The following is a 27,636-nucleotide window of genomic DNA, read 5'->3' as shown; positions in this document are numbered from 1 at the left end:
AATCTTAGTTCCGCCCTCTACCCTTTCAACGCCAGGATGGTGGGCTCCTACGCTGGAGTCTGCATCTGGACCCCTGACCTCCACTGTCTCTTGTTGCTTCCAGAGGTCACAGGGTGATGGGTGGACTGCTTCAGGCTTACTGTAAGGGCTGTAAGCATTGCTTGTAGGAAGAGCTTTGCATTTGGTCAGACATTTGACCTGTATTTTGGGAAACTCCTAAATGTTGTTTGAAATTCTCAGCAACCCACGTCGTTATACAGAAAACAGCTGGGTGGACGACCTTTCATTCATGTCGGCACCAAATATAGACTTGGCAAAGTCACTCCTGGTTCTGTTGGCTTTGTAAAGTCCTTCTCAAAAACACCTGTAGCTGAAAGGGGGAGATTCTATAAGTCATGCAATCAATTGCCTGTCGTAGCCACATTAATGATTTTCAGAAAATTGTTCCATCTCTGGCTATTTCTTTTATCAGTGGCAGGACAGACCTATCCAAGGTGGCGGCACGAGGTATCCGGGTGGGAGGATACCTCGAGAGTCGTCGATGTTGACCCTGGGTCCCATGAGATCCCGCAGCTTCAGGTCAAACGTGGGTAAGGAAACTTCTTACAGACTGCACGCTATTGTTCTCCCTCAGCTGACAGATCAGCGCTCCTCTGCGTTGGACAAGACGGGAAAGAGGCGCCAAGGGTAGTCAGGGCAACACACAGACAAGATACCGATGGAACGGAGCAGGCCAGGCAGCATCCATAGGAAGAAGTACAGTTGATGTTGCGGGCCGAGACCCTTCGTCAGTAGTAAGAGTGCAGTTGTACTCTCAGTATGGACTTCAGTGTCCATCACCAAGAGTAACTTGGTGGCACCAAGGCCAAGTTCTGAAGGCCCCACCTTTCAAATTGCAGCTATTGAGTTAATCAAAGTATTGGTACTGGTTTATTATTGTCTCATGTACCAATACAGCGAAAAGCCTGTCTTGTATATATTGTTTACACAGATCAAATCATTTCACAGTGCATTGAGCTAGAATAAGGTAAAGCAATAACAATAAGATGGCTGGTGGTGTGGTGGCATCCACACTGAACTTCAGGGCCAGAGGCCCTGGGTTCAAATTTGGTCACTCCTCGCATGCTTTCCATCTGTGATGGGTCGAGGGTTGAGGGGCTAGCAGTTTGTCCTTGTAAAATAGTCTAACGCAAAGGAACCAGCAAGGTTGCCTGTGAGTTGCGGAAGGATATTGTGCAACGTCGTAACGAGTTAGATCATAGTGCAAGGTCATAGTGAGGTAGGCTGTAGGGCAAGGTCGGAGCAAGGTAGGTCGTAGGGCAAGGTCATAACGAGGTAGGTCATAGGGCAAGGTCATAACGAGGTAGGTCGTAGGGCAAGGTCGTAACAAGGTAGGTCGTAGGGCAAGGTCGTAACGAGTTAGATCATAGTGCAAGGTCATAGTGAGGTAGGCTGTAGGGCAAGGTCGGAGCAAGGTAGGTCATAGGGCAAGGTCATAACGAGGTAGGTCATAGGGCAAGGTCATAACGAGGTAGGTCGAAGGGCAAGGTCGTAACGAGGTTGATTGTTGGGTGAAGAATCCATCTAATTGCATAAGAGATCCATCTAAGAATCTGAAACACTAGAATAGATGCTGTGCTTGAGCTCGCTGCTACGTGCTTTCAGGTTTTTGTATCTTCTTCCAGTGCAAGAGGGGAGAAGAGAGAATATTTGGGGTATGAAGGGTATTTGATAAACCTGTTGCTTAACTGAGACAGCAGATAGTATAGAACAGATCCATAGAGGGCCGGCTGGTTCCCGTGATCTGCTGAGCTGCGTCCATAACTCTGCAGTTTCTTGTGGTCATTTGCAGGACAGCTGTCGAGTAAGGGATATGCCATTTCAATCTTGTCCTCACTAATCTCTCTGGTCATGATATTATTGGCAGAAGAGATCACCACGCATTCCTTGTCAAGACAAAATCCCATCTTAACACTGAGAAACACCCTCTGACCTGTAAGGTGTTACTGCAGTCATGATAAATAGAATAGAGCCAGAGTCATTTTGGTGGCTGAAAGCCAGGATTCAGGAGGTTGCTGTCAGCCATCGTCAGGAGCAGATACGTACATCTGTCTCCTCTATGTCATATTACAGTTCACCCAGGCGATCGTGTTTGGGAGAATGAGAAATGCAGAAGGGCATGACTGGATCAATGCCAGCCAAGTGAAGCTACAACACAGGACTGCATGTGACCTGAAACAGCAGAACTGGTGAGGAACAGCCCATCCTATAATGGAGCAGGTCAACCCTCTGCAGCCCTAGTGCATCTGGTCATGAATTAATTAGCTAGTGGAAGAGGAGGATCCAAGAATTCACTATCCTCGGTGACAAACAGGCTGTAACATTTGAGGGACACAAGAAATTCTGCAGATGCTGGAAAGCTTGAGCAGCACACACATTCTGGCCTGTGCCCTTTACTTTCCAGTCCTAATGAAGGGTCTTGGCTGTTCATTTCCCTTGAGAGATACTGCCTGACCTGCTGAGTTCCTCTAGCATTTTGTGTGTGAGGCTGAAACATCTTCAGCCAGAAATGCTGAAGACTTACACTCCAAGAGAAGCTACTGTTACAACACTGCCATCTCTTCAGCAATATGGAAAATATGTCCCATTCATCAAAAAGCAGGGCAAAGTAAACCTGACCAACCAACCAATCTGTCTACTCCTAGTCATCAGTGAAATGGTGGAAGGTGCCAATGACTGTGCTGTCAAATGGGACTTACTCACAGTTGCCATGTTGCTAAGACTTGGTCAAAGCATGAACTACCCAAGCAACACTTTCCAAACCCATGATTTCTACCAGCAAAACAACAAGAGCAAATTTTATAGGCATCCGTTAATCTCGTGAGACCATGAATTTGCACCTTGGAAGGTTTCCAGGGCGCAGGCCTGGGCAGGGTTGTTTGGGAGACCGGCAGTTGCCCAGGCTGCAAGCCTTCCCCTCTCCACAACACTGATGTTGTCCAAGGGAAGGGCACTAGGACCCAAGCAGCTTGGCACCGGTGTCGTCACAGAGCAATGTGTTGTTAAGTGTCTTGCTCAAGGACACAAACACGCTGCCTCAGCTGAGGCTCGAACCAGTGACCTTCAAATCACTAGACCAATGCCTTATCCATGTGCCAACACAAGAGGAAGTAAGTGCATGGAAAATTTACTGCCTGCACGATCCTCCCCAGATCACATCATATGCTGCTGCTCCTTCGAGTGGGTCTAACATCCTTATCAACAGAAGTTTGGGATTCCTCTCACCAGAGGTTTCAAGTCAGAGGGTCACCAACACCTTTGGTTAGGGATAAGTGTTGGGCTTTGCCAGCAATGCCCAGATCCTGAAGAGTGAATGAAAATCATCTTTGCTATGCTGCGCTACCCACAGGTGTTGGAAGAGTGGGTTTCCTTGGGGATCAAGGAGTTAATCTTTGTGTGGAACTGGCCATGTGAATTCTGCTCATCTGTATTCACCAAGGAGAAGAACGTGGAAGATAGTGAGTTGGGGGAGGGGCACACTGATGCGAGTGTGAAGAAATATGTAAGGTCCGATAAATCCTCAGGGCGATTGAGATCTCTCCCAGGCTGCTATGGGAAGCAAGAAGCTGGCTGGGCTCTGATGGAGAGTTTGTATATGTTTTTCATAAACTTATATTACTTAACAAAATTCCACACATGCATTTTGAAACTGATTTGCAAATGATATGCCAATTAATGTAATTTGTAATGTGTGGTAGTTTACTGTATTGACAGATGTATACATCAGTACTGTTGGATCTCTCCACGTTTCCTGAGCTGGAGTGCTTATTTCAGAGTGACTAATTGTTGAAGAATTTACCATGATTTATTGCATTTTACTGTAAGAGAATTTTGTCGCCAAATTACCGTAAGAAACTTAACTCTGTTAGGGAATGGAAATAAAGACACAGACTTCGAAATAAGGTTAACCCTTTAATATGACTCTGTCAATGTCAGGTTACATCTTAAATTTATACAGTAAATTATGGGCAATAGCCAACAGCTAAACGTACTTGGTCAGCGATTACAAGAAACTCTTAATAGGTGTCAGCAAGTCTATCAATGTTCCCGTGTAGTACACCAATTAGAACTGCATGTCCACATTCATTTCCCCTTTTAGACAGACAGCCTGTAGGTCACTTTGTTTCTCAGACAAAGGTCAGCAATACCTCATTATTGGCATGACCTATTGTTAGCTAGCACAAGCAAGACAGCGTCTGCCTCTTATGCTGTCACCCTCATGACCCAAATCTTGGGCAAAGTCAAGCTTGACAACAAAATTTAATTCAAAGTTTTACTTTCTTCTTAATTTTCTTCCACACTAATACATTCAGACAGTGTAGTGGGGTATTCAAGGCAATGAGGAAATCCATGTTGCTTCCATCCAGAGAGACAATCCTCTTAACAATTAGTTAAGAACTTCTCATATATCCATAATGCTTGCTGAGATTACTGTCTAATTCCCTTGTGCAAAACTCTGCCAATTACTGGTCTCAAACCTTTCTTTTCCTCGAAACTGTCTCTCCTTGCTGTCGTTTAATGTGCACCAATCTTCCTGATTTACTACTTCCATTCCCTTCACTCAAGATGATCACCTCAAGATGATCAACTGGTAAGAAGGTGAGAAGTCCAAAGTTTCTTTCCTCTTTTCTTGCATTCTAAGGCGGTGTTGTCATGGACCAGGAGTTTCGTGAGGCTCGTCCTGTGCCCTGGTGAATAGAGCTGGGTGGAGTACGGGTGCAATTTGACTGGGGCATTGTACCTCTTAAGAACTAAGTTGCATTTATATGGGACAGGGTATCATAGAAGAACAGTCAGTGTCAGGCTTAATATCACTGGCATACAGTATGTCATGAAATTTGTCTCTATTGGAACTAGGGAACCTGGCTGTTAATTTGTTCATATCAAGATCCCACAATGAGAAAATGCCCAGGTGATCTAACTTAAGGACGCTGGATCAATATGGTGTATCAGTACAGTATATCAGCATTTTAGGGGTGTCACAATAGCATTGCACGATGCTATTACAACTCAGGGTGTCGGAGTTCAGAGTTCAATTCCTGCGTAGTTTGTATGTTTTCCCCGTGACTGAGTGGGTTTCCTCCCACTGTCCAAAGACATACTGGTTAGTAGGGAGAGGTCACTTGGTCACTGCAAGTTGTCCTGTGATCAGGCTAGGTTAAATAGGAGGGTAGCTGGGTGGTGAGGCTCGCTATGCTGGCAAGGTCTGTTCTGCACTGGAGCTCTAAATAAATGAAATTTGAAAATATATCTGAGGAAAAAAAAATCAGGAAATAATGAGAGGGCTTAATGGAGTAGGCAGTATTTGAGAGTGAAACAGTGTTAATGTTAACTCAGCGTAATGACCTTAAGCTTGAAAAAGTTCAAAATTAAGTACGATTAGTATAGAAGAAGGGTGTGTGTGTGTTTGTTTGCAAGTATTTACGTTGTTGCTCATGTGTACTTGTGTATGTGTGTACAGTAATTCTGATGAAATGGGCTGCCGGTGACGGTGGTGGAGGTGGATACAATAGTCTTTTAAGAGACTCCTGGATAGGTATGTGGGGCTTAGAAAAACAGAGGGCTCTGGGTAAGCCTAGGTAATTTCTAAAGTAAGTACACGTTCAGCACACCATGGTAAGCTGAAGGGCCTGTATTGTTCTGTAGTTTTTCTATGTTTCTATGTTATTGATCTGAAATGTTAACTCCTCCCACGGATGATGCCTGACCAGCTATGTAGCCCCACTATTTTCTGTTTCTATTTCATACTTTTATTGATAATATAGTTCAAGACATTGGTCATGTTGGTCCCTGATCTGCCCTGACTGGATCTACGGATATAGTAGGTAGTTAATGGATTCTGTGCATTAAATATCTTCTGGCTCTGCCCCACTTCACCTTCCTGTGTCAAATTCCATCTGCTTTTGTTTCATCAGCTTATGCCTGTCAACCACTTTGTTTCCTTTTAGAATCAACTGTCTTCTCGCAGCGCAACATCTGAATATTTATTTAATTTTCTATAAGTCTCTGAATTCAAAGCACTGGTGGAAGTTAAAACAGTAATGATCCCCGGCAGTCGAGAGGGAAGTTGGGAGCATCATTCCTCACCATTTACAGAATGTGTTGTTCGGAGACAAGTGAGGCAATAGAATCAATGTAAATGGTTCAGTTTTCATTCTGTGTTTAAACAAAAACACAAGTTTTTCACAAAGCAACTTCCAAATTTTTGGAACTGATACTGCCCATACTCTGTCCTCACGCTCTCCATCCCAGTCCTACTCTGCCCCACCTCTACCCCTTTCCCCAACTCCCATCTATTCCACATTACACAACACTTACTCCCAACATTGAGACATTGAATCTGAGCCGACTGATCTGGAGCTAATCACCCATCCTCCAGCCATTGCCACACTCACAACTCAGTGAGAGATGAGGCTAATTTTGCCAGCTTGCAGCAGGTCACGCCTACCCAGCCCTGCCCAGCAATGCATTTTAGCCCCATCTTGCACTCGTTGGATTTACTCTAGTCAAATCAGAACACATAAGGGGCTCAAAAACCTGGGTCTGGTCTCTAAAATGGGCTCATTCTTTGACAATTCAAATTAACTGCCACCACAACACCTAAAACAAAAAATGGGAGCCAAACGTAGCTCACTTGCACCACTTACAATTAAACTCTGATGCTCAGAGCTAGCTCACAATGCTGGGTTGTGTGATCCTTAAAGCTGGCCTGTAATGCCTAAAGCAAGCTTGCAATGCATGAAGGTAATCTGCAATATTTAAAGTTAGAGTACAATACTTAAAGCATGCCTGTAACAGTTAAAGCAACACATGCAAAATGCTGGAGGAACTCAGCAGGCCAGGCAGCATCTGTGGAAAAGAGTAAACAGTTGACGTTTCAGGCTGAGACCTTTAATCGGGAATCTTAGCAGTTAAAGAGAGCTTTTGACGTTTAAAGCTAGCCTGCACAGCTAAAGCCGGCCTGAATCCCCTAACAACCTGTCACCATGAGGAAGCAGTTCTCCTTGCTGCACCTTTGTGCTAAGAATTTTAAAGCAAAGGATTGGAGGTGATCATGGAGATGAGAGGCAGGTTGTGAGCTTGTGCGTGGCTACAGGACGGAGGGGTGCTTCAGCACCACATATCCTGTGGTTTTCTAGGGGCTGCCTTTGAGAACTGGCAAAGAATTCAGAATCTCCTATTATGGTTGGCAAGAGATTCAGGGTTAGGAATTCTGACTGCGAATCCATCTGTGGAATATCACGGCCCCTTGTTTGAACAGAAACAACTCAGCAGAGTGTGTGCTAGAGACTGATACCTGCGCCTGTCCCTCATGTTTTCAGCATGCTCCTCCTCTCCCTGCTTACATGACGGGAAGTGTCTCCAACTTGGACCAGTCAGCTTTCAATGTGCCTGTCTTGCTGGATATACTGGCAGATGGTGTGAAAACAGTGAGTATTAAAGTTTCTGCCAATTTTAGTCAATACTGTAGGCACATCATACTCAGAGTCCTTCTGTACACCAGCTGCCTGAATGTATGGAAGATAGACTGTAGTCCTTCATTTGGGCTGACAGGACAACTCTCTTACTGACCTGCAGTTGTTCTTTGAAACACTGGAATTTGAATGATGTAAAGGCTGGATACTCTTAATAGGTCGAGCAACAACCAGGAGAAGAGAATCAAAGTTAAGTGTTTCACATCTGTGATCTATCAGTTTCTCTCTCCAAGCGTGCTCTCTGTTCCGCTGAGTACTTACAGTGTTTTCCATTTTAGTTTGGATTTCCAGCATCTACAGCAGTATTGTTTTTTACCTGGTCCATTTTATTTTGATCCTGATGCACCCCTAGGGGCTGTCTGGTTGTCAGTCCCTGCTCCTGTCACACACTGGCATAAGGATAATCTGCTCAGACGAGGTGGGTGATTTGGACAGGGAGGGGCGAGGTGGAAAAGGAAAGCCAAGCTTCAGGGAAGGTGGCAAATGTTAAGCTGACAAGGACTTCAGAATATCAAACAACATATCAGACACAGTGTTTCTCACCTGAAATGGAAAATACCCGGTGATTTCCCTGCACCCTACGACATTGAGTCAGTCAGTATGCACAGACCCTTTGGCCCACAGAGTAACTACTGACCATCTGAAGCTCCCACTTACATTAATTTTGCCCTGATCCAGTTTCATTCTCCTGTGTTCACATTAGAGTCATGGAGCAGTGAAACAACCTCACCATGCTGACCATAGCACCCTCCCTGGTAGTCCAAGTTGGCCCAGAACTGTCTAAGCTCCTCCGTTCCATGTACCTATATAAACGTTGTAAATTGTATCTGCATCAAACACTTCCATGGCATCTCACTCACTACGTCATGAAGTTGGCGCTCCATTCTCTTTAAAATCTCTGTGACCTCCAATTTTGGACACTCCAACCCTGGAGAAAAGACTATGGCCCTCTACCTCAGCCAAACTCCTCGAGGTTTAATAAACTTTGGGATCACCTCTCATTCTCCTGTGCTCCAAGTAATGAAGATTCAGTGTGGCCAGGCTCTCCCTATAACTCAGGCCCTTTAGTCTGGCAGTATTATTTTAGATCTTTTCTGCACCCTCTCCAGCTTGATGATGTCTTTTTGACCAAACCACACAACACTCCAAGCCTCACCAATAACGTATAACTTTTGTGTGATGTCCTTACTTCTAAATTCAATGCTCTCACCGGGGAAGGGCAACATGCTAAACCTTCACCATCCTGTGTAACTGCTTTCAGAGAACTCTACTCACGCTCCCAGGTCCCTCTGACAACACCTGTCAGTGGCCTGACGTTCAGTGAATAGGTACTACCCTAGCTTGAACATCCAAAATGCATCACTTTACAATTACCTGAGTTGAAATCCATTTGCCTTTCCTCAGCCCATCTTCTTACATTCTCAGTGAGGAGCAAATTCTTTGGGGATATTAATGTGAATATGACAATTAACCTAACCTCCACTGTCTATGGAATATAAAGAAACTGGAACATTTGGAGGAAACCCGTACAGTCACGTGAAGAGCATGCAAACTCAATAGAGACAGGACCTGAGGTGAAAATTGAACCCAGTAGATGGTTCTAGGGTAATGCCTGGATGGGAGGTCTTTGGTTATGGGGAGAGATCGAGCAGGTTGGAATTGTTTTCCCTGGTAGAAAGGAAGCTGAAAAATGTCTTGAAAGAAGTATATAAGATTATGAGGGGCATGGATAGGATAGATAGTCAAAATCTTTTTCCCATGGTAGGGGTGATGAAAGCAAGAGGGCACAATTTTAATGAGAGAGATCAGAGTTTTTAAAGTTACTTGAGGGATAGGTTTTACACAGAGAGTGTTTGATATGTAGAATGTACAGGCAAAATCAGATTTAATAACGATATTTAGGCATACTTGAGTAAGTATGGTGTAAAAGGACACAGTGCTGAGGTGGGGAAATTGGATTAATGTGGATGAGATGGGCTGAAGACCCTGCCTCTGGGCTGTATGACTCTATGTTGGAGGCCAGAAGGGGAAGAGAAACTCAGTATTATTCTACAGTATTAAATGTATTATGAGTCCAATGGCACCGCGTGCAAGATGTGAAGTAATGCAAAAGTCATAACATTTGTGATTTTTCCTAATGGAAGCAAAACACTGCAATTGCTGGAAATCCGAAAGAGAAACAGAAAATGCTGTAACTCTTAGCAGGTCAGACAGTATCTGTGGAGAGAGATTCCTGTTACCCAAGGTTCCATGTCCCATCCCCCTCCCTGTTGGATTTACAACCAGCCATTGTGTACTTGTCGTTACAAGTCAAAACATTCTTTCCATATCTCTCTTGCCCATCTTGTCAGTTTTAATAATCATCCTCCACTTTTAAGCAAAAATGTTCTGAGCTGTTTGATCTTCCCTCGCTGATGTAACACCTCTGATTTGGCATAATCCTTTTAACCTTTATGAATCTTCTCCAGTACTTCAATGCTATTATTTCTGACCTGCCAGTGGACCTAGGCATTGTAAGGGGAGCTTGATGAAGATTCTTTAGACATGTAACACAACTTCCCATTGAATTCAATTTAAGCAGAAAAGAACTGAAGAATCTGGTTTAAAATTTAATTACCTTACTAACCTACAATGCTGCACCCCTTAGTAGAATAGTGATTTTCCTAGATTCCTTTCCTTTTATATATTTCTTCCCGCCACCTTGGGAGATCAGCCAACATAATCAGCCCCCCTCACCCCGATCTTCTGTCCTCTCTCCCCTCCTGTCAGGCAGAAGATGCAGAATTGGAGAACATGTACCACCAGACTCAAAGACTGCGTCTTGTGTTTGCAGCTTCTCTACCACTGGATGGAACAGCCCCTTACATGTGAAAGATGAACTCTTGATCTCCAGTCTAACTCATTGTGGTCATTGCATTTGATTTGTCTGCCTGCACTGCACTTTCTCTTTAGCTGTAACATAATGTTCTGCATTACCTTTTGTGTTTTCTACTTTGATGTAATTACATAAGGAACAAAACAAAATCCTTTAACTTTATCTCAGTACATGTGACAGTAATAAACCAATAGCAATACCTTATCTTGTGAGGTATAGATTTCCTCCGAGACTCCACCACCTGACATTTATCAACATGAGCCTTCATTTGTCTTAGCAAGTTAGCCTGAACGTTTCCTGATGCCTTATGTGTGCTCCTTTTACTACAGAGTTTTTTTAAAATTTCAGTTTGAATAACGGCACTAAACATTGGGGAACGTAGTTGGCTACCTATCGCCAATCTTAAAGATTCTCCTTTACCTCTTTATTCCCCTTTATTTGGCTGAGTTGTTCTCTAATCAGGCTCTTGGCTTGTATGTACTTGCCCAGCATTTCATTCTGTGCTTGACATGTAGCTGACAAAGCTAATCATGACCTTTATCTGTCTGTACCTGGGCTAATTTTGGTTCTACAGCAGAGAGCCTTTTCAAAAGTGAATGGAGACTTCTTACAATGCATTTTCTGTAACTATCCCAGATGTTTACTGCAAGCCCCATTTGTAATGGCAAGAGTCCTGATCTGTACCCAAGTAGTTCACACAGCCAGTGAAGCTCAGCAACTGGTCTGGGATATCCCATTCACGAGGGTTGTTCCTCATCACTTTGCCAGATTCACTGAGTGCTGATTGGAGAGAACTTTTGCTCCATTAGGAATGACTCCGGAAGTCTGGAACCTGGGATTTTCCCAGTGGGGGCTCCAGGAGCTGTTCAGACTTGTGGTTACAAGGACTGTGCTCCTGTTAAGTATCCAGTAGGCTGTTAACTGTTCTTAAAAATTTGCATGATTGCAGGATTTGTTAAATGTCTGTAGTAAAGTGAGTTTATCAACTATGTGACCTGTCAGTGGTGATATGTAGGAATCCAGTGGCCCCGGTCAATGGGACGGTGGAAGGGGACGACTTCCGATTTGGCTCCCAGGTCTACTTCGGCTGTGATCCGGATTTCCACTTGATTGGAAGTAGTGTTGTCACTTGTCAGCTGGATGGGAACTGGAGCGCCACTGCGCCACATTGTGGTAAGGTTCTTCAACGTGCCGTGCGTGGGGACGTAGGTTCTGCAGTTCCGTGTGAGCCAGGGGCTGCTGCCTAGATGGCAGATACCTCCAGCAGTTCAAGTGATACCTCACATTGATGGGTGTTGTTCTATAATTACTAAGACAGCTCACAGAATATTATTATCAAGTAACTACTTCCTCTGAGAATGGTCTCAGGTATCTTGCTCTGATTAGATTGTCCCAGAGTCAGGAATCAGTTCAGAGTCTATGCCCTTTACATACAAATGGCTACTTGTTTGAGAATGGTCTCCGGTTTAGCAGATCATTACCTGAAGCTTCCTTTGTCCACATTCAGTTGCTCTGATTAGATTATCCAAGAGCAAAAAACAGTTCAGAGTCCACAAACTGGGGGGAAACAAGTCAACTACATCCCCTGTCCTTCATTAGACTGTGGTTTCTTCTGGAAAACACTTGGAATGGGTGTGAAGTCTGATAAGGAAAGGTTGGGCAAGTTCCCTCTGGAGTTCAGAAGAATGGGGGAGATTAATTATATTACACCCTTAAAGGTCTTAATGGGTGGATGTGTAAAAGGTTTTCCTCTTGTGGGAGAATCCAGAATTATGGGACAGTGCTTAAAAATAAGATGGAGATAAGGTGAACATTTATCTCTCAGACCTTCCCCAATCTTTGTAAATCTGTTTTTCGAAGGGCAGTGAGAACTGAGACGTTGAATATTCTCAATAAACAAAAAGGTTAAGGATAACTGTGGACAGCTGGAAATGCGGAGTTGAGGTTGCAATCAGCTCCAGCTCATAAAGTCATGGAATTGGCTTGATGGGTCTACTGCTGTTCCCAACTGGGATCGGATATGACTGGATTTTTCCAGTCCACACGTGCTCCCCAGAGCCACAGCCCTTCTTGTCCATTATGTCAGAAATTGTACAGGAATCAAATGAAACCAAGGTTTGTGTACCCAGGATAAATGAAGGCCGTGATCCTTGTGGTGTTCCTGCTGGGCTGCTCTGGAGCAGTCTGGTGGATATTGGTAGAACTGGTGAATAATTCTTATTCCACTGTGTGTCACTCTTCCTCGAGCCCTTGCCACCTGCTGTGCACTGAGCAGCTGAGGTGTGAGAGGAGGAGGAGGGGAAGGGGAGGGAACAGCCAGGTGATTTGTGAACTTTTCATGCCAGTAAACCACGGCTTTCCTCTATTATCACGGTGTCACACACTACCCTCTTCCCTATCAATGGACATCTGCTTTGTGGCAACGTACATACAGTTGAAGAGAAAGCAAACCCAAACAGCATTGAAACTTGCCATTAAACTAATTCAACAAATGAAAGAACACTCAACTGATCACCCTTGTCCCATTGTGACTGTGTCCTGCTGCTGTGTTGAAGTTCTACCAGTTGTAGCATGGCTGGTCATTTCGCCTTCTTGTTATTTAGCCTCTTGTGAAGGGAAATGATGTCACGATGGGTGTTGGTGGCAGCGTAGTGAGGGTGCCTAGGGTTTGGGGTAAGGGGCATTAGTGGTGGAAGGTAAGAACCGCAGAATTACACTGGGGTCTGGGGTTTGTCAATTAGAAGGATCGAGCGATAAGGGAGTGAACTGGATGTAGTTGGCATCGTATTCTGTCACTATAGCCCACTTTGGGAGGCACAGTATTACCAACAGGGGGCAGGTGAGCTCTGACTCCTCCATTCCAGTAGTTCCAATTTCTACATGCTCTCCTGCAAAAGACCACTGGGATATAGGAGAAGGATTAGACCATTTGGCCCATTGAGTCATTCTATCATGGCCGATTTTATTTTTTCTCTCAGCCCCATTCTCCTGCTTTCTCCCTTTAACTGTAACCCCCATACCAACCAAGAACCTAATGGTCTCCACCATAAACACACCCACTCACTTGGCTTCTGGCAATGAATTTCACAGATAGTCACCATCTCCTGGCAAGGAATTCCTCCTGATCTCTGGTTTAAGTGGGTGTCTCTTTATCCCGCGGCTGTGCCCCCATATTCCAGGTGTTTGTACCAATGGAAACATCCTCTCCATGCCCACTCTATCCAGCCCTTTTGGGGTATAGATTTCAGTGAGGCTCCCCCTACCACTGAAATGAATGTTTTACGCGTCAGTGAAGGTTGAAACGAGTCAGGGGTTCTGTGAGCCCCTCTGTGCTTTCTGCTTTCCTCCTGCTTTTCAGCCACATCCTTACTGTTTGTTGCTCACAGCCAGAGGTACCTGGTTGAGTTTTCAGAGTGGCATACTTTGGTCTGACAGCGCCATTTCCACGTGTCTAGCGCTGAAGTAGTAACATGACGATGAACTTTGCACACTTTTGTCTCCAACACACTGTGTTCTGCCTGACACAGATCTATATTCTCTTGGTCAGACATTCCAGATTTGGTAGTGACTCCTGATTAGGCACACTGGGCCATCCAAAATGACATCCACAATGATCAAACACCATTTTGGCTTGAGACTGCACTGAATACCTCACTAGCAGCACGTTCACCAGAGATACCCGGACGTCACAGGCCATGGTGGCTAATTGCATAGATACAGAATGAATCTTCGCAGCCCCTGATCCCAGCTGATTAAGAGCTGCTGAATCAGTGCGGAGGGAGGGAAGGAGCCCCGGGAGTCAACAGCTTCTGGGCAACCTCTTTTGGCCATGGTTCTGATTCCACGTGTATTCTACTGCTTCCTGTAGCTGTTTTTAAGGTTCCTGTATCTTTGACCCACCTTGGAGTGGGGAATCGTAGTGGTAGGTTATTGATCTAGCAGTAAGGCATTCTGGACTATTGATCCAGAGATGTGAGTTCAAATCCCACTATAACAGATAAAGAATTTGACCTCCATGAAATAAACCCACATCAAAAAGAAGCAGGACACTGCCCAAGCTAGAATTTAGAGTGATGAACAATTGGCTGGAGGAGCCCAGTGCGCCAGGCAGCGTCGCTGGTGGAGTGGAATTGCCTGCGTTTGGTTGGTACGCTGCATCAGGACAGGCTGGCTTTGCTGCAGCAGACTGTCTGTTTAAAAAAAGGATCTAGTTCCAGTTTTGGAAACCATGGAGCCAAATGTTTTGCTGTAATAACTCATCTGGCTTCCTACTGGACTTCGGAGAAGTTCCTCTGCTGCCTTTCCGTGGTATGCATTATAAAACAGCCATCCACGTGCTCGACCCAGGGGAACGGAAAAGTGCTGGCAATATGAGTGAGTAAAAATCCCTTCGTTCTCATGCTTCTGCTTCTCAAGATTATGACAAAGGCCTGGACCTTTAAGCTGACAAAGCAGCAGACACCAAGAAACCTGATACACAGCATTCTAAAATTCCCTCAGGGCAGAACAGAAACAGGGAGTCTTACTTTAATTTGTTCGTGATTATCTTTATCATATTTCAAGTGTCACTATCCCTGACACTGGATACAGTCCGAGTGTGTGTACCCGGGCTGCACATTGGAGGCTGTAGTTGTATCATAATCATACATCGCAGAGACTGGCTGTTAAATCCATTCACTTGATACTTACTGTTCCTTAAGCTGCTGGCATCTAGGGCAGCAATGAAGGTCCTCCACCTCTGGAGGTCCAGACTGTCCCGCACAGATACAAAAGGATTCTTCATTGCTGTTTCCATAACTTTTGTTTTGACCTGTCATTGTTATTCCCAAGCTGAATCCCCCAAACCTGGAGGACCGCTCTTAGTCCGGCCTTTACGCTTTTACCTGTTTGGCTTGAGTGACCCTACCAAGTGCCCTGACTCCAGACAACGGGTCATTGAGGCACGTAAGTTTCCAAACCCTACGACAAGGTGTGGTCCTCTTGGAGGCTCCTCTTCATGCCAACTATCAGTCAGCCATTTACTCAAATCCAATTTCATAATTGGCTCAGTGCTTAAAACCGACCCTGGCTGGCCCTCCCAGTGTGCAACACCTCACAATTGTCTGCATTAAATTCCATCGTCCATTTTTCAGTCCACTTTTCCAGATCTTGCTGCAAGCTTTGATAACCTTCCTTTCTATCCCATTCACTCCTTACCTTGGTTGCATCTGCATATTTGCTGATCCAGTTTACCACATTATCATCCAGACCATTGATATAGATGATAAACAATGATGGACCCAGCACTGATCCCTGTGGCATTCCACTAATCACATGCCTCCAGTTAGTCAGGCAACAATCCACTACCACTCTTTGGTTTCTCCCACAAAGCCAATCTTGAATGCCAAGCATAGCGACTAAAACTTCTTGACCAGCCACTCAAGTGAGACCTTGTCAAAGGCCTTGCTAAAGTCCATGTAAATACAGATGCAAAAAGTCCATTTAAGATCTCCCCCCATCTCTTTGGGCTTCATGCATAGATGATCATTCTGATCTTCCAGAGGACTAATTTTGTCCCCTGCTATCCTTTTGCTTTTAATATATCTGTAGAGCCCCTTAAGATTTTCCTTCATCTTGTCTGATAGAGAAAACTCCTGCATGCATTTACCCTATCTACACTCCTATGGCTCATGGTGATACGAAATAGGGAGAGTAGAAGAGCACTTGGCACTTTGTGCCTTTTCTCCTATCTAACATAACATGGCTGATTTTCACTTCTGCACCATTTTCCTGCATTAAATCAATACTGGTTGATTCACTTATTTTATGGTATATCCCAGTGGTTAGACAGAGTCAGTCCTGTACAAATGCACCATATTCTTTTACAGTTCATTATCTTTCTTCCCAGTACAAGTGTCTGTTGCACCTATACAAAAGGTCCACTATTAAGAGATTGCCCACAGCTTCGAGTCCTCTGCGCAATTAAGTCGTCTTTTTTTCCCCACTACGTTACTTTGATCTTTAGTTCCAGAGAGCAGGCGCTGTGCTGACCCCGGTGCACCGATCAATGGGCATCGACGAATTCTCCCAGGGAGCGGGTACCTGCAGCACGGCTACGCTACCGTGGGGACCATCGTGGAGTTCACCTGCAACTCTTCCTTTGCTCTGAGCGGGAGTCCACAGGCAAGCTGTCAGCGGGATGGGGCGTGGTCAGCGAAGCAGGCGACCTGTGGGAAAGGTAATGGTCAAAAATACCCGATCCCTCTTCCACTTTCAGTGTGGGGATCTCGAATACCAGACTGTTCTGTAATAAACTTCAGTCGCCTGTAACAAAAATATTTTGTTTTTCCTGTTTCAGCAGCAAGAGGTATTCACAAACATAGGAGGCACTTCGTATGTGTTAAATGTAATAAGAAATTACTAGAGTCATAAAGTACAGAAAGAAAGCAGAATACTTAATACAATGAAAGACAAGGACAGAATCAACCAATCAATAATCTGAATCATATTATTCCAGAGGGAACATGCAGTGTGCAATAGCCTTTTCTACAATCTCCCACTCCCCCTTCCCTCCCCTCTCCCCTTCTCCCTCTCCTTCTCTTAGTGCTGGTCCCAACCCAGGATTCTGATTTGCACAAAGCTGCCCCTTTTATACCCTTCAAAAACTGAACATAACTCTTATCCCAGTTGCTTTTCCATCCCCCTCTGGTACCAGCCTGCACTGTCTTATTTCCTTGCCTGGGCATGCATCAGAAAAACAAAGTCACCAGGTGTGCAAAAAGGCATTCCTTCACTGGTATCTGATCTCAGGAGAGTGCATCCAAGCATATCTTCAAGGTATTCCCACGTTCCAAGCTGTCCTTTTTTTGCCTTACAACCACCAATTTGAGTTACGCAGTGGCAAAGGAGTCCACTCATTCCTCTAGGCCATTCTGATCCAGGCTTTGCTAGGTCCAGTTCAGTCTACCTTGGTCCAGTTCAGTCTACCTTGGTCCGGTTCAGTCTATTCTGGTCCAGTTCAGTCTACCTTGGTCCGGTTCAGTCTAACGTGGTCCGGTTCAGTCTACCTGGGTCCGGTTCAGTCTATTCTGGTCCAGTTCAGTCTATTCTGGTCCAGTTCAGTCTACCCTGGTCCAGTTCAGTCTACCTTGGTCCTGTTCAGTCTACCCTGGTCCAGTTCAGTCTACCTTGGTCCGGTTCAGTCTATTCTGGTCCAGTTCAGTCTACCCTGGTCCAGTTCAGTCTACCTTGGTCCAGTTCAGTCTACCCTGGTCCAGTTCAGTCTACCCTGGTCCAGTTCAGTCTACCTTGGTCCGGTTCAGTCTATTCTGGTCCAGTTCAGTCTACCCTGGTCCAGTTCAGTCTACCTTGGTCCAGTTCAGTCTACCCTGGTCCAGTTCAGTCTACCCTGGTCCAGTTCAGTCTACCCTGGACCGGTTCAGTCTACCCTGGTCCGGTTCAGTCTAACGTGGTCCGGTTCAGTCTACCTTGGTCCGGTTCAGTCTATTCTGGTCCAGTTCAGTCTACCCTGGTCCAGTCTAACGTGGTCCGGTTCAGTCTACCTTGGTCCGGTTCAGTCTAACGTGGTCCAGTTCAGTCTACCTTGGTCCGGTTCAGTCCATTCTGGTCCAGTTCAGTCTACCCTGGTCCAGTTCAGTCTACCTTGGTCCGGTTCAGTCTATTCTGGTCCAGTTCAGTCTACCCTGGTCCAGTTCAGTCTACCTTGGTCCAGTTCAGTCTACCTTGGGCTTTTACACAGAATCAGCTTTATTATCACCGTCTTATATGATGTGAAATTTGTTTTGCAGCAGCACTACAGTGCAAAGACATAAATTACTATAAGTTACAAAATAAATAAATATCACAAGAAAAGGGATAATGAGGGTGTGCTTATGGGTTAATGGGCTGATTTACCCCAGTGTTTAGATGTTCTTTGGAAGGTATACTGCAATTCAAAAAAGGTTTAGTGTAGGATTACTAATAAGAGGGTGCTTGGTAGTCAGCATGGAGTCAGTGGGCTGAAGGGTCTGTTTCTGTTCATTTTGACTTTAGACTGAATGATGAAAGTTTTGCCAACTATCATCGCTTTATTACACTTCAAACTTCTGTTCCAGAGAGGAAGCATTGTGCCATTCCTAGTGCAGCACTGAATGGTCATTGGAGGATTCTCCCCGGTAGTGGCCACCTGCTCCATGGCTATGCCACCTCGGGCACCGTTGTGCAGTTCACCTGCAATTATTCGTTTGTTCTGAGGGGCAGTCCGCAGGCAAGCTGTCAACAGGATGGGACATGGTCAGAAAAGCAGCCAACCTGCAGGAAAGGTAATGCAGAGAGATCTACTTACGCCCGGCTCCTTGATTTAACATGAGTGTATTAACTTCGTACTTGCTTCTGTTGGAACCCCCTGAGTACTTACACTGGTGTCCCATGACTCTTTACAACATAAAGAAGATATATTAACTTTGGAGGCAGCCCAAAAGAGATTCATTAGACTTGGATTATCAAATTATCAGCAGCTGAAGAAATTAGATCTGTGTTCTTCAGAGTTTAGAAGTATGAAAAATGACCTTACTAAAATATGTGAAATGCTGAGGGGACATGTCAGAATAGATGTCATATATTTCCATGAGTGGTGCAGCTGGGATGTGGGGGTATAGTTACAAGATAAAGGGGCAGGTGGTTCCTTAAGGCTGTCATAGCTGGATGAGTGGAGGTAGTGGGGATAAGCTACCAATACCTATTAAATGCTCTCAATGATGTGCATCTCCAATAGCCTATGACAACCAAGGCCAGCTCCTGGCCTCTACATGTGGCTTAGCTACTAAACCAGATGGAACTGTTTCTACTGACCAGGGAAGGGGCAAAGATGGTTTACTGGTGCCTTGAAACCAATCGTTTCAGGCAGATGGAGCTCGTCAGCTAGGTTGGCAGCTCATCTCAACCTTCTGCTACCTTGTGGCTATACCCACTCATGAGGAAGGATTGGGGAATAAACCCGGAGGAAAAGGATATGGAGGACCAGGAGGTCAATGCTGACTGTGTAAATATGTTAGGGCATTTAGAGGGCAAGAAGGAGGGAAGTGCTGGTCCTCCTAATGTATTAAAGTGGAAGTCCCCAGAGCCTGATGGAATTTACCCCAGTTATTGAAGGTGGCAAGAGACTAGATTACAGGGTTTTTGACCACTATCTTTGTGTCCTCTTTAGCCACAAGCAAGGTCCTGGAGGACTGGCCAGTGGCTAATGTTGTATCTCTTTTTAAGAAGGAAAAAAGGGAAAATCCTTGGAACTATAGACCACCGTGTCTCTCATCAATAGTAGGGAAATTACTGGAAAAAATTGTTAGGGATAGGATATATGAGCATTTGGAAGCATTAGGGAGACCCAGCATGGCATTGTGTTTGGCAAGTAGTCCCTTACCAACTTAATTGAATTTTTTGACAAGGTAATGAGAGACATTGGTGAGGATAGGGTAGTGGATGTTGTCTGCATGAAGTTTAGTAAGGCATTTGACAAAGTCCCTCTTGGGAGGCTAGTCTAGAAGATTAAGACATATGGGATCCACGGTGGATTGGCTATTTGGACTTGAATATATAAGACAGTTGGTACTGGAGGTCTGTAATTAGTGATGCTCTACCGGGATCTGTGCTGGGACATCAGCTGTTTGGGATGTATATAAATGACCTGGATGAAAATGTAGATGGGTGGGTTAGTAAGTTTGTGGATGATACCAAGATTGGTGGAGTTGTGGAGAGTGTATGAGACTGGCAAAGAATACAGTGCAATATAGATCAGTTGTAGATATGGGCAGAGAAATGGCAGGTGGAGTTTAACCCAGGTAAATGTGAGGTGTTGCACCTCGGTAGCAAAAACACAAGAAAAAAGTACACTGTTAAGGACAAGATCCTTAACAGAGCAGAGAGTTCTTGATCCAAGTTCGTAGCTCCTTGAAAGTGGCTACACTAGTCAATAAAGCTTATAGTATGCTTGCTATTATTAGTCAAGACATTGAGTCAAAAGTGAAGAGGTTATGTTACAACTTTATAAAACTCTGGTTCAGGCACGTTTGAAATACTGCATACAGTTCTGGTTGCCTCACTGTAGGAAGGTTGTTGAGAGCGAGTGGAGAAGAGAGTTTGGAGAGAGTGCAGAAGAGGTCTACCAGGATGCTGCCTGGTTTAGAGGGCACGAGCTATCACGATAGGCTGCATAAACTTGGGTTGTTTTCTCCGGAGTTTCAGAGACTGAGGGGAGATCTGATAGAGGTTTATAAGATTATGAGAGGCGTTGTTAGAGTAGACGGGGAGTATCTTTTTCCCAGTGTTGAAATATCTAATACATGCTTTGAAGGTAAGAGGGGTGTAGGTTCTAAGAGGATATGAGGGATAAGTTTTTTTTCATTCAGGATGCCTGGTATGGGGGTAGAGGCAAATACATGAGAAGTTTTTAAGAGACGGGTGGTGTAGTAGCATCAACACTGGACCTGGGAGCGGATAGTCCTGAGTTTGAATCCAGCTGGGTCCTAACCTGGGCAGCAGCAGTATCTATCTGGAAGTAAGGCATGGCAATCTACTTCCGTATCTTGCCACAAAAACCCTCGTCATCGTCGTGGCTATCCCTCGAGGTCGAGGATGATGGTCTTCGTTCCATTTCCACAGAGCGAAGACGCCTGTGAGTGTATTTGTTTAACGTGTACTTGATGTTGCACTCCAAGAAGCACACAATACTTCACAAATCAACCAACTGATTCCAATGGCATGGAAACCATGATGATTGGAGCTGATGGATTTGTTGCAGCCTTCATCCGCCTTCACAGCCATTGAGTTTGAAGTTATTTCATCCGCCTGTTCCACCGTTGAGGTCTTGGTTGGATTGTTCTTTGTCAGGGATTTCACCCTCGACCTTACGGCCATGGGTGACCCTACCAGGAGCGTAGCTCCAGATGGTATCGCTCTCGGGATGTCAGGACCACACACGTTTCTCCACCATGACAAGGTGACAATCCACGGAGAAGCACAGAAACCCTATGGACAACTAAACTATCAATAGTGTCACCATGAGTCAACGACGATATATATGTGTGTGTTGTTCCTACTTTCTTCTGCCTACTTGTAGAGGAAGGCTGCTGTGACCAGTGGAAGGCTAGTAGACCACAAAGCACAAATTTAACATTTTGCAGAAGATACAGGAGGATGTGATGAAATTTCTCTTGCATAGAGAGTACTTGTGATTTAACATTCATTGCCTGTAATTGGGGTAGAATCCAAGTGCTTTCTATGAGTTCACAGGAGGATGTAATTTGCAGGGATGCAGGGAAAGAGCAGGGAAAGTGGGACCAAGGTGATTATCTGTTAGGACTCAGCACTGATTTAATGGGCTGATTGACCTCTCTCCCCACTGAAATTCTCTGATTCCATAATGTGTGTATTTCCTGTCGTCAATCAGCTCTTGTTGCTCTAAAGGTATTTCACAATGTCCAAGACACAAGGAGCGTGGTGGAAAACTCTCCACCGGGCTGGATGGTGTAATAACCAGAGGCTGTGTGGCGTGGCATACTGACTCCCCCTCTGTTCACTGAAGATGTTCAATACTCTCCAGGACGCTGCAGAATCTGGATCTACAGCTACTGGCTGAGAAATGGCAGGTGGTGTTTAATCTGGGCAAATGTGAAGTATTGCACTTTGGGAGGTCACACGCAAGGGGGAATGCACAATTCATGGCAGAACCCTTAACAAAGGGATCGTGGGGTCATAGTCCAGCTTTCTGAAAGTGGTAACATAAATAGTAGTGAAGAAGGTATGCTTACCTTCATTGGTCGGGACATTGTGCGTAACAGGAAGGAAATTCTGTTGCAGCTATATAATAGTTTGATTTGTCCACACTAATGAAATTCTGGTTGCCCCATAACAAGAAAGAGGGTGTAGAAGAGTTTTTCCAGAATGCTGCTGAATGCATTAAGACAAGAGGCTGGCAAACTTGATTAGTTTTTGCTGGTACACTCAGGTCTGAGGGAGACTTGGCAGAGATTTATAATGTGATGAGAGTCAGAAGCTTATTTTACATGGTCATCATGTACCGCGTTGTATGATGTGGACGGTCATGGTCTCACAACTGTGATTGTTCTTGGCAATTTTTTCTGCAGAAGTGGTTTGCCATTGCCTTCTTCTGGGCAGTGTCGTTACAAGACGGGTGACCCCAGCCACTGTCAATACTCTTCAGAGATTGTCTGCCTGGCATCAGTGGTCACATAACCAGGATTGAGATGTACACTGGCTACTCATACAACCATCCACCAGCTGCTCCCGTGGCTTCATGTGACCCTGATTGGCAGTGGAGGAGGTGAAGCAGGTCTTACACCCTGCCCAAGGAGGATCTGCAGACTAGTGGAGGGAAGGGGTGCCTTACACCTCCTTTGGTAGAGATGTATCTCTACTCCGCAACCCCAATTGTATAGCGTGTATTTAAGGTGAGAGGCATAATTTACAGGAGAGGAGATGTGTGCAGTATATTCTCTTTACATAGAGTGCTGAATGCCTGGAACAGTCTGCAGGGGAGTAATGTGAGTAGATATGAGAGTGGCATTGAAGAGGTTTTTAGAGAAATGCATGAATATGTAAGAAATGGGGGGATATTGATCATGTGCAGGCAGAAGAGATTTGGTTTAATTTTCCATTCTGTTCAGTACAAAGCTGGTGGGTTGATGGACCTATTCTGTATTCTCCAAAGCTGCTCATTAATTGGCACTCCATCACCATCTTCATCATCGACTCCTTCACCCTCCGCTAGTGTTGGCAGTGTGAACCAGCTACAAAATACCACATCAGCTATTTGCCCAAGCTATTCCTACAGCCACTGCCGAAGGTGTGGCCTCTACCAGCCAGCTGGACAAGGGCAGTGGGAAAAGAAGCTTGGTCACCTGCAGTCGGGGTAGAATGGGCAAATATCTGCCGTCACACACCATCCTGCCCTGGAACTGTATCGCCATTGTCATCGGATCTCCCTCCCCAGCAGCACCTTCACCAGGTCTATAGTAATTCAAAAAAAATCTTCACCTTCTCAAGGACAATGATTCATTGGCTATAAATTCTGGCCTTAAAGGTGATGTTCACATTCTGGAAGTGTATCATGAAGAAATCTCCAACCAATTTGATCTACTATCGCCATAAGCATCAAACATGAAGAGTTCAGGATGAAGATATCTGTGGATATTTGACTGTCAGAAAGAGGCTCCCGTCCAGGATGTTTTTAAAGATGAATGCAGCTGATGCTAAATGAAAACTAGGGAAGTTGGTGCTCACATTCCTGTTAGATTTCCACCCAGATGAAACTGTTGTTTACATTCCTAACCTCGGGTATGGTCTGTGTGGAATTTGCATGTTCTTTCTATGAACATGTGGCTCTCTGGTTTCCTCCCACATCTCAAAGGTGTGGAGGTTGTTAAGCTAACTGGCTGCTGTTTATTGCCTCCAGTGGGTAGGTGAGGGGTGGAATCTGGGGACAGTGAATAGGGATGTGTGGAAAATAAGAGTGGTTTTAATGCAGGGTTAGAATAAATGGGTGAACATAAGAAGATAAGAAATAGGAACAGGAGTAGGCTATCTGGCCTGTCGAGCCTGCTTCACTATTCAATAAGATCATGGCTGAACTAGCTACGGACTCAACTCCACACACCTACCTTCTCCCAATAACCCTTGACTCTCCTGCTAAGCAAAAATCTAACTGTGTCTTAGATAAATTTAATGAGGTAGCCTCTACTGCTTCCCTGGCAGAGAATGCCACAGATTCACTATCCAGAAAAGCAGTTTCTCTTCATCTCTGCCCTAAATCTTGAGACTATGTCCCCTATTTCTAGTGTCATGTGCAATTGGAATCAACTTTCCTGCCTCTATCTTTTATATCTCTTTCGTAATTGTATATGCTTCTGTAAGATCACCTCTCATTCATCTGAATTCCAGCTAACCTCCTCATCTCTAGAATCAACCTAGTGAACCTCTGCTATACCACCTCCAAAGCCAGTATACCCTTCCTCAAGTAGTGAGACCAGAACTGCGTGCATTACCCTGTATAGCTGTACCATAACTGCCCTGCTCTTCAATTGAATACCTCCAGCAATTAAGGTCTGCATTCTATTAGCCTTCCTGATAACCAGTTGCACCTTCAACAGGGTGTTTGTTGATTGATGCAAACTCAGTGGGCTTAAGGCCCTGTCTCTGTGCTGTGTTCTTAATGTCATTGAAGCTGTCTAGCCTTGATGTATCTCCAGAGGATGCTTTCCTGGTGTGTTGCTGGGACACGTGTTGTCCTGCATCCCAATATCAACACTGAAGATCTGTAGAGATTTTACAGTTCTCTTGGACATTTATAATACAGCATTGGCTCAGTTGTGTTCAAAAAGACTTCAGTATGGTTGCAGTGTTGAGATTTAACTGGAGGAAAATGCTAGTGATCAACTGTTTAAAAAAAAAGAACTGCTTATTACCTGTGGGTCTGCAACATTGATGTGGCAGCAGTTATCACTGGTCCCTCTGAGCTACATGGGTGTGCGGCTGCACAGTAACTGAAATGCCCCTGCACACATGGCCCTTGCTGCTACGCAGCTGGAATTGCCTTTTATGATAATATAATTTTGAAAATATGTTAATGTATTTGTGAAATACCCTGTGATTAATTGTGTTAATGAATATAATCCATACATTTATTATTAAGAAAATACCACAGCCTTTACTTTGAAACATTTTAGGCCTTCAATGTATTTACATTGTCAGTGTTTCAAGTTACAACACTGTTACAAATTGTAACAATGAACACAGAATGGAAGTCAGCAACTCATTGTTAATATACTGTTGGCCAACTGAACACCAAAATCAGCTAAGTTTAATGGTTTGCAAAATGAGAACGATTCTCTTTGTTGTACTGTATTTAATTATACCCTTTAATCAATAAATGAAAACAAAAGTGTGTGATTTTTCCATTTCCATTCTAAATATTCATAGTATGCATATTACAAGAAATATTTAAAGAGTCGCACATTTTTCAGGCTGTGTAAAAATGTCCTACATGGTGCAATGGCTGGTCCGTGCAGCTGTAAAACAAATGGAGAGAACATCGGCTGTTAATCACTGCTATGGTTGCTTCTGTGTTCAGTTCCAGAGGTGAAGCACTGCAGCGACCCTGGTGCACCAGTGCATGGGCATCGAAAAATTATCTCAGGAAGTGGGAAAATGCACCAAGGGCATGCCACCTTGGGCACCATTGTGCGCTTTACCTGCAATTATTCATTTGTTCTGAGTGGCAGCCCACAGATAACATGCCAAAAAGACGGGACATGGACAGAAACACGGCCAAGGTGTATTAAAGGTAACTCAGTAAGTCCTGTTTTGTGTTCAGCGCTGTGTAACATGTTATAGGTCGAAAACTAGCTGTTGTGTGAAATGCTTAACTGTTGGGGACTAACTATAAGATTCATGGAGTAGGAATTTTGATATTGGGTACCTGAGTGTTGGAGCAAGATGCTGCGACAACCCTTGGAGCAAATTTTACAAGTTGGTCTAATAATTCACTGATAGGAACAGGGTGGAAAGGTAAGTTTTTGGAGGAAATTAACTGGGGCCCTGAGAAAGTAGTCCTCTGTTTCCACTTCTCTTCTATCATTGTTGCCATGGTGATCATCCCAAATTTAACCTCAAATATTGCGGGAAGAAAAGGTTTAGAAGGAAGTAGGTAAGGAAATAAAGCTAAAACCAACTGTATGTCCTGGTAAACATTATCAGAAGCTGTTGCTGGGTCTTGTGATTAACTCAGCTTTGAACATAAGAAAATCCATAGAAGCTGGAAATCTGAATTAAAAGTAGAAAATGATTTGTTTTTTATTGCTTCTACTTTGGTGATTCATATTATTAGTGTGGAGTAATTTTACACTCAGAATTAAGGAAAATGACATGATAACACTCAGAGGGTGGTGGAGATGTGGAAGGAGCAGGCAGAGGGAAGAGATAGAGACAGGTACATTTTCAAGGCCTTAAAGACATTTCTGCAGGTTCATGGACAGAAAAGATTATAGGTAAATAGGCTAAATGCAGAGAAATGGGAGTCACTCAGGGAAGCAATTTGATTGGCATGGATGAGTTAGGCCAAAGGATCTGTTTCCATGCTCTATGATTCTAAAAGAACCTTAATGTAACTCTTTAAAATTGCAAAAATTAACATCTAGCAATCCCTCAGTAACTTGCCATCTGCCTTGATTACGTTGTACAACTCCATCTGCATTGCCCAGTTAAGTAAAATATATGTAGATAAGATACAAGAGGAAATTCCTTCCCACACTGCCTGATCAAAGTTATCTGCCAACACTGAATTAGAAGGTTTTGACATAGTATAGAATCAGAGATATAGCAATTTGTACAACACACAACTCCCAGAGGAAGCATTTCCTAAAACAGCAGACTCTGTGAAAACATAGTTATTTTAGAAATCATGCTGCATTCCACTAGATGCCTGCTGCAGGCAAGTGTTACACGAGGAAGAACAGACCAATTTAATCAGTTCCTCGTCAGATTAATTCATGATATGGTCACAGCAAGTGGATAGAACAGAGAGTGGAGTTGGTCAGACCCGACATAAACCACTTTGTCGAGCATTTCCACCCCAGTCGCCTACAGCAGGATTTCCTAGTGGCCAACCATCTTAATTCCTATCCCATTCCCATTCCATCATGATGGTCCTTGGCCTCCTCTTTTGCCAGGATGGAGGAACAACAGCTCATATTCTATTGAGGTAGCACAAGCTACCTTCTGGTAAAAAAAATCCCTGCCCCTTTCTCTTCTTCTATTTCCCACCTGCCTCTCACCTCCCCCAGTGCCCCTCTTCCTTCCCTGTCTCCCATGGTCCACTCTCCTCTCCTATCAGATTCCTTCTTCTCTAGCTCTTGACCTTTCCAACCCACCTGGCCTCACTTAACACCTTCTAGCTAATCCTCCTTCCCCTCCCCCACACTTTTAGTCTGGTGTCTTTCCCCCTTCCTTTCCAGTCCTGAAGAAGAGCCTCAGTCTGAAATGTCGACTGTTTATTCATTTCCATAGATGCTGCTCCACCGCTGAGTTCCTCCAGCATTTTGTGTGTGTTGCCTTAGGTAAAACTCTACCACTGAATTGTTTTCACACCAGATGAGGTTTCAACACTGGTTAGAACTGCATTTGATGTATTCCCTACAGTTCTAGTCACCACTCTGTTCAGAAACATGTGATTGTGCC

General features: G+C 44.4%; 1 protein-coding gene across 4 annotated transcripts in view; it reads left to right on the top strand.

The window, feature by feature from the left end:
* Window positions 1–27,636, top strand: part of pamr1b (peptidase domain containing associated with muscle regeneration 1b) — a 177,009-nt gene that overhangs the window by 130,634 nt on the left and 18,739 nt on the right. Inside the window, exons 6-10 of one of the 4 annotated variants that reach the window (XM_059975429.1) lie at window positions 473–590; window positions 11,426–11,583; window positions 16,415–16,627; window positions 18,504–18,710; window positions 25,532–25,744. In XM_059975429.1, the coding sequence (XP_059831412.1) occupies window positions 473–590; window positions 11,426–11,583; window positions 16,415–16,627; window positions 18,504–18,710; window positions 25,532–25,744 (909 nt within the window). Of the gene's footprint in view, window positions 1–472; window positions 591–7,382; window positions 7,491–11,412; window positions 11,584–16,414; window positions 16,628–18,503; window positions 18,711–25,531; window positions 25,745–27,636 lie in introns of all 4 variants that reach the window. The other 3 variants (XM_059975428.1, XM_059975430.1, XM_059975431.1) reach the window with 3 other exon arrangements.

The sequence above is a fragment of the Hypanus sabinus genome, chromosome 7, assembly GCF_030144855.1.
Source record: "Hypanus sabinus isolate sHypSab1 chromosome 7, sHypSab1.hap1, whole genome shotgun sequence".
Taxonomy (NCBI): Eukaryota; Metazoa; Chordata; class Chondrichthyes; order Myliobatiformes; family Dasyatidae; genus Hypanus; species Hypanus sabinus.
The sequence above is the reverse complement of the archived record's forward strand: the minus strand, read 5'-3'. Positions and strand labels throughout refer to the sequence as shown.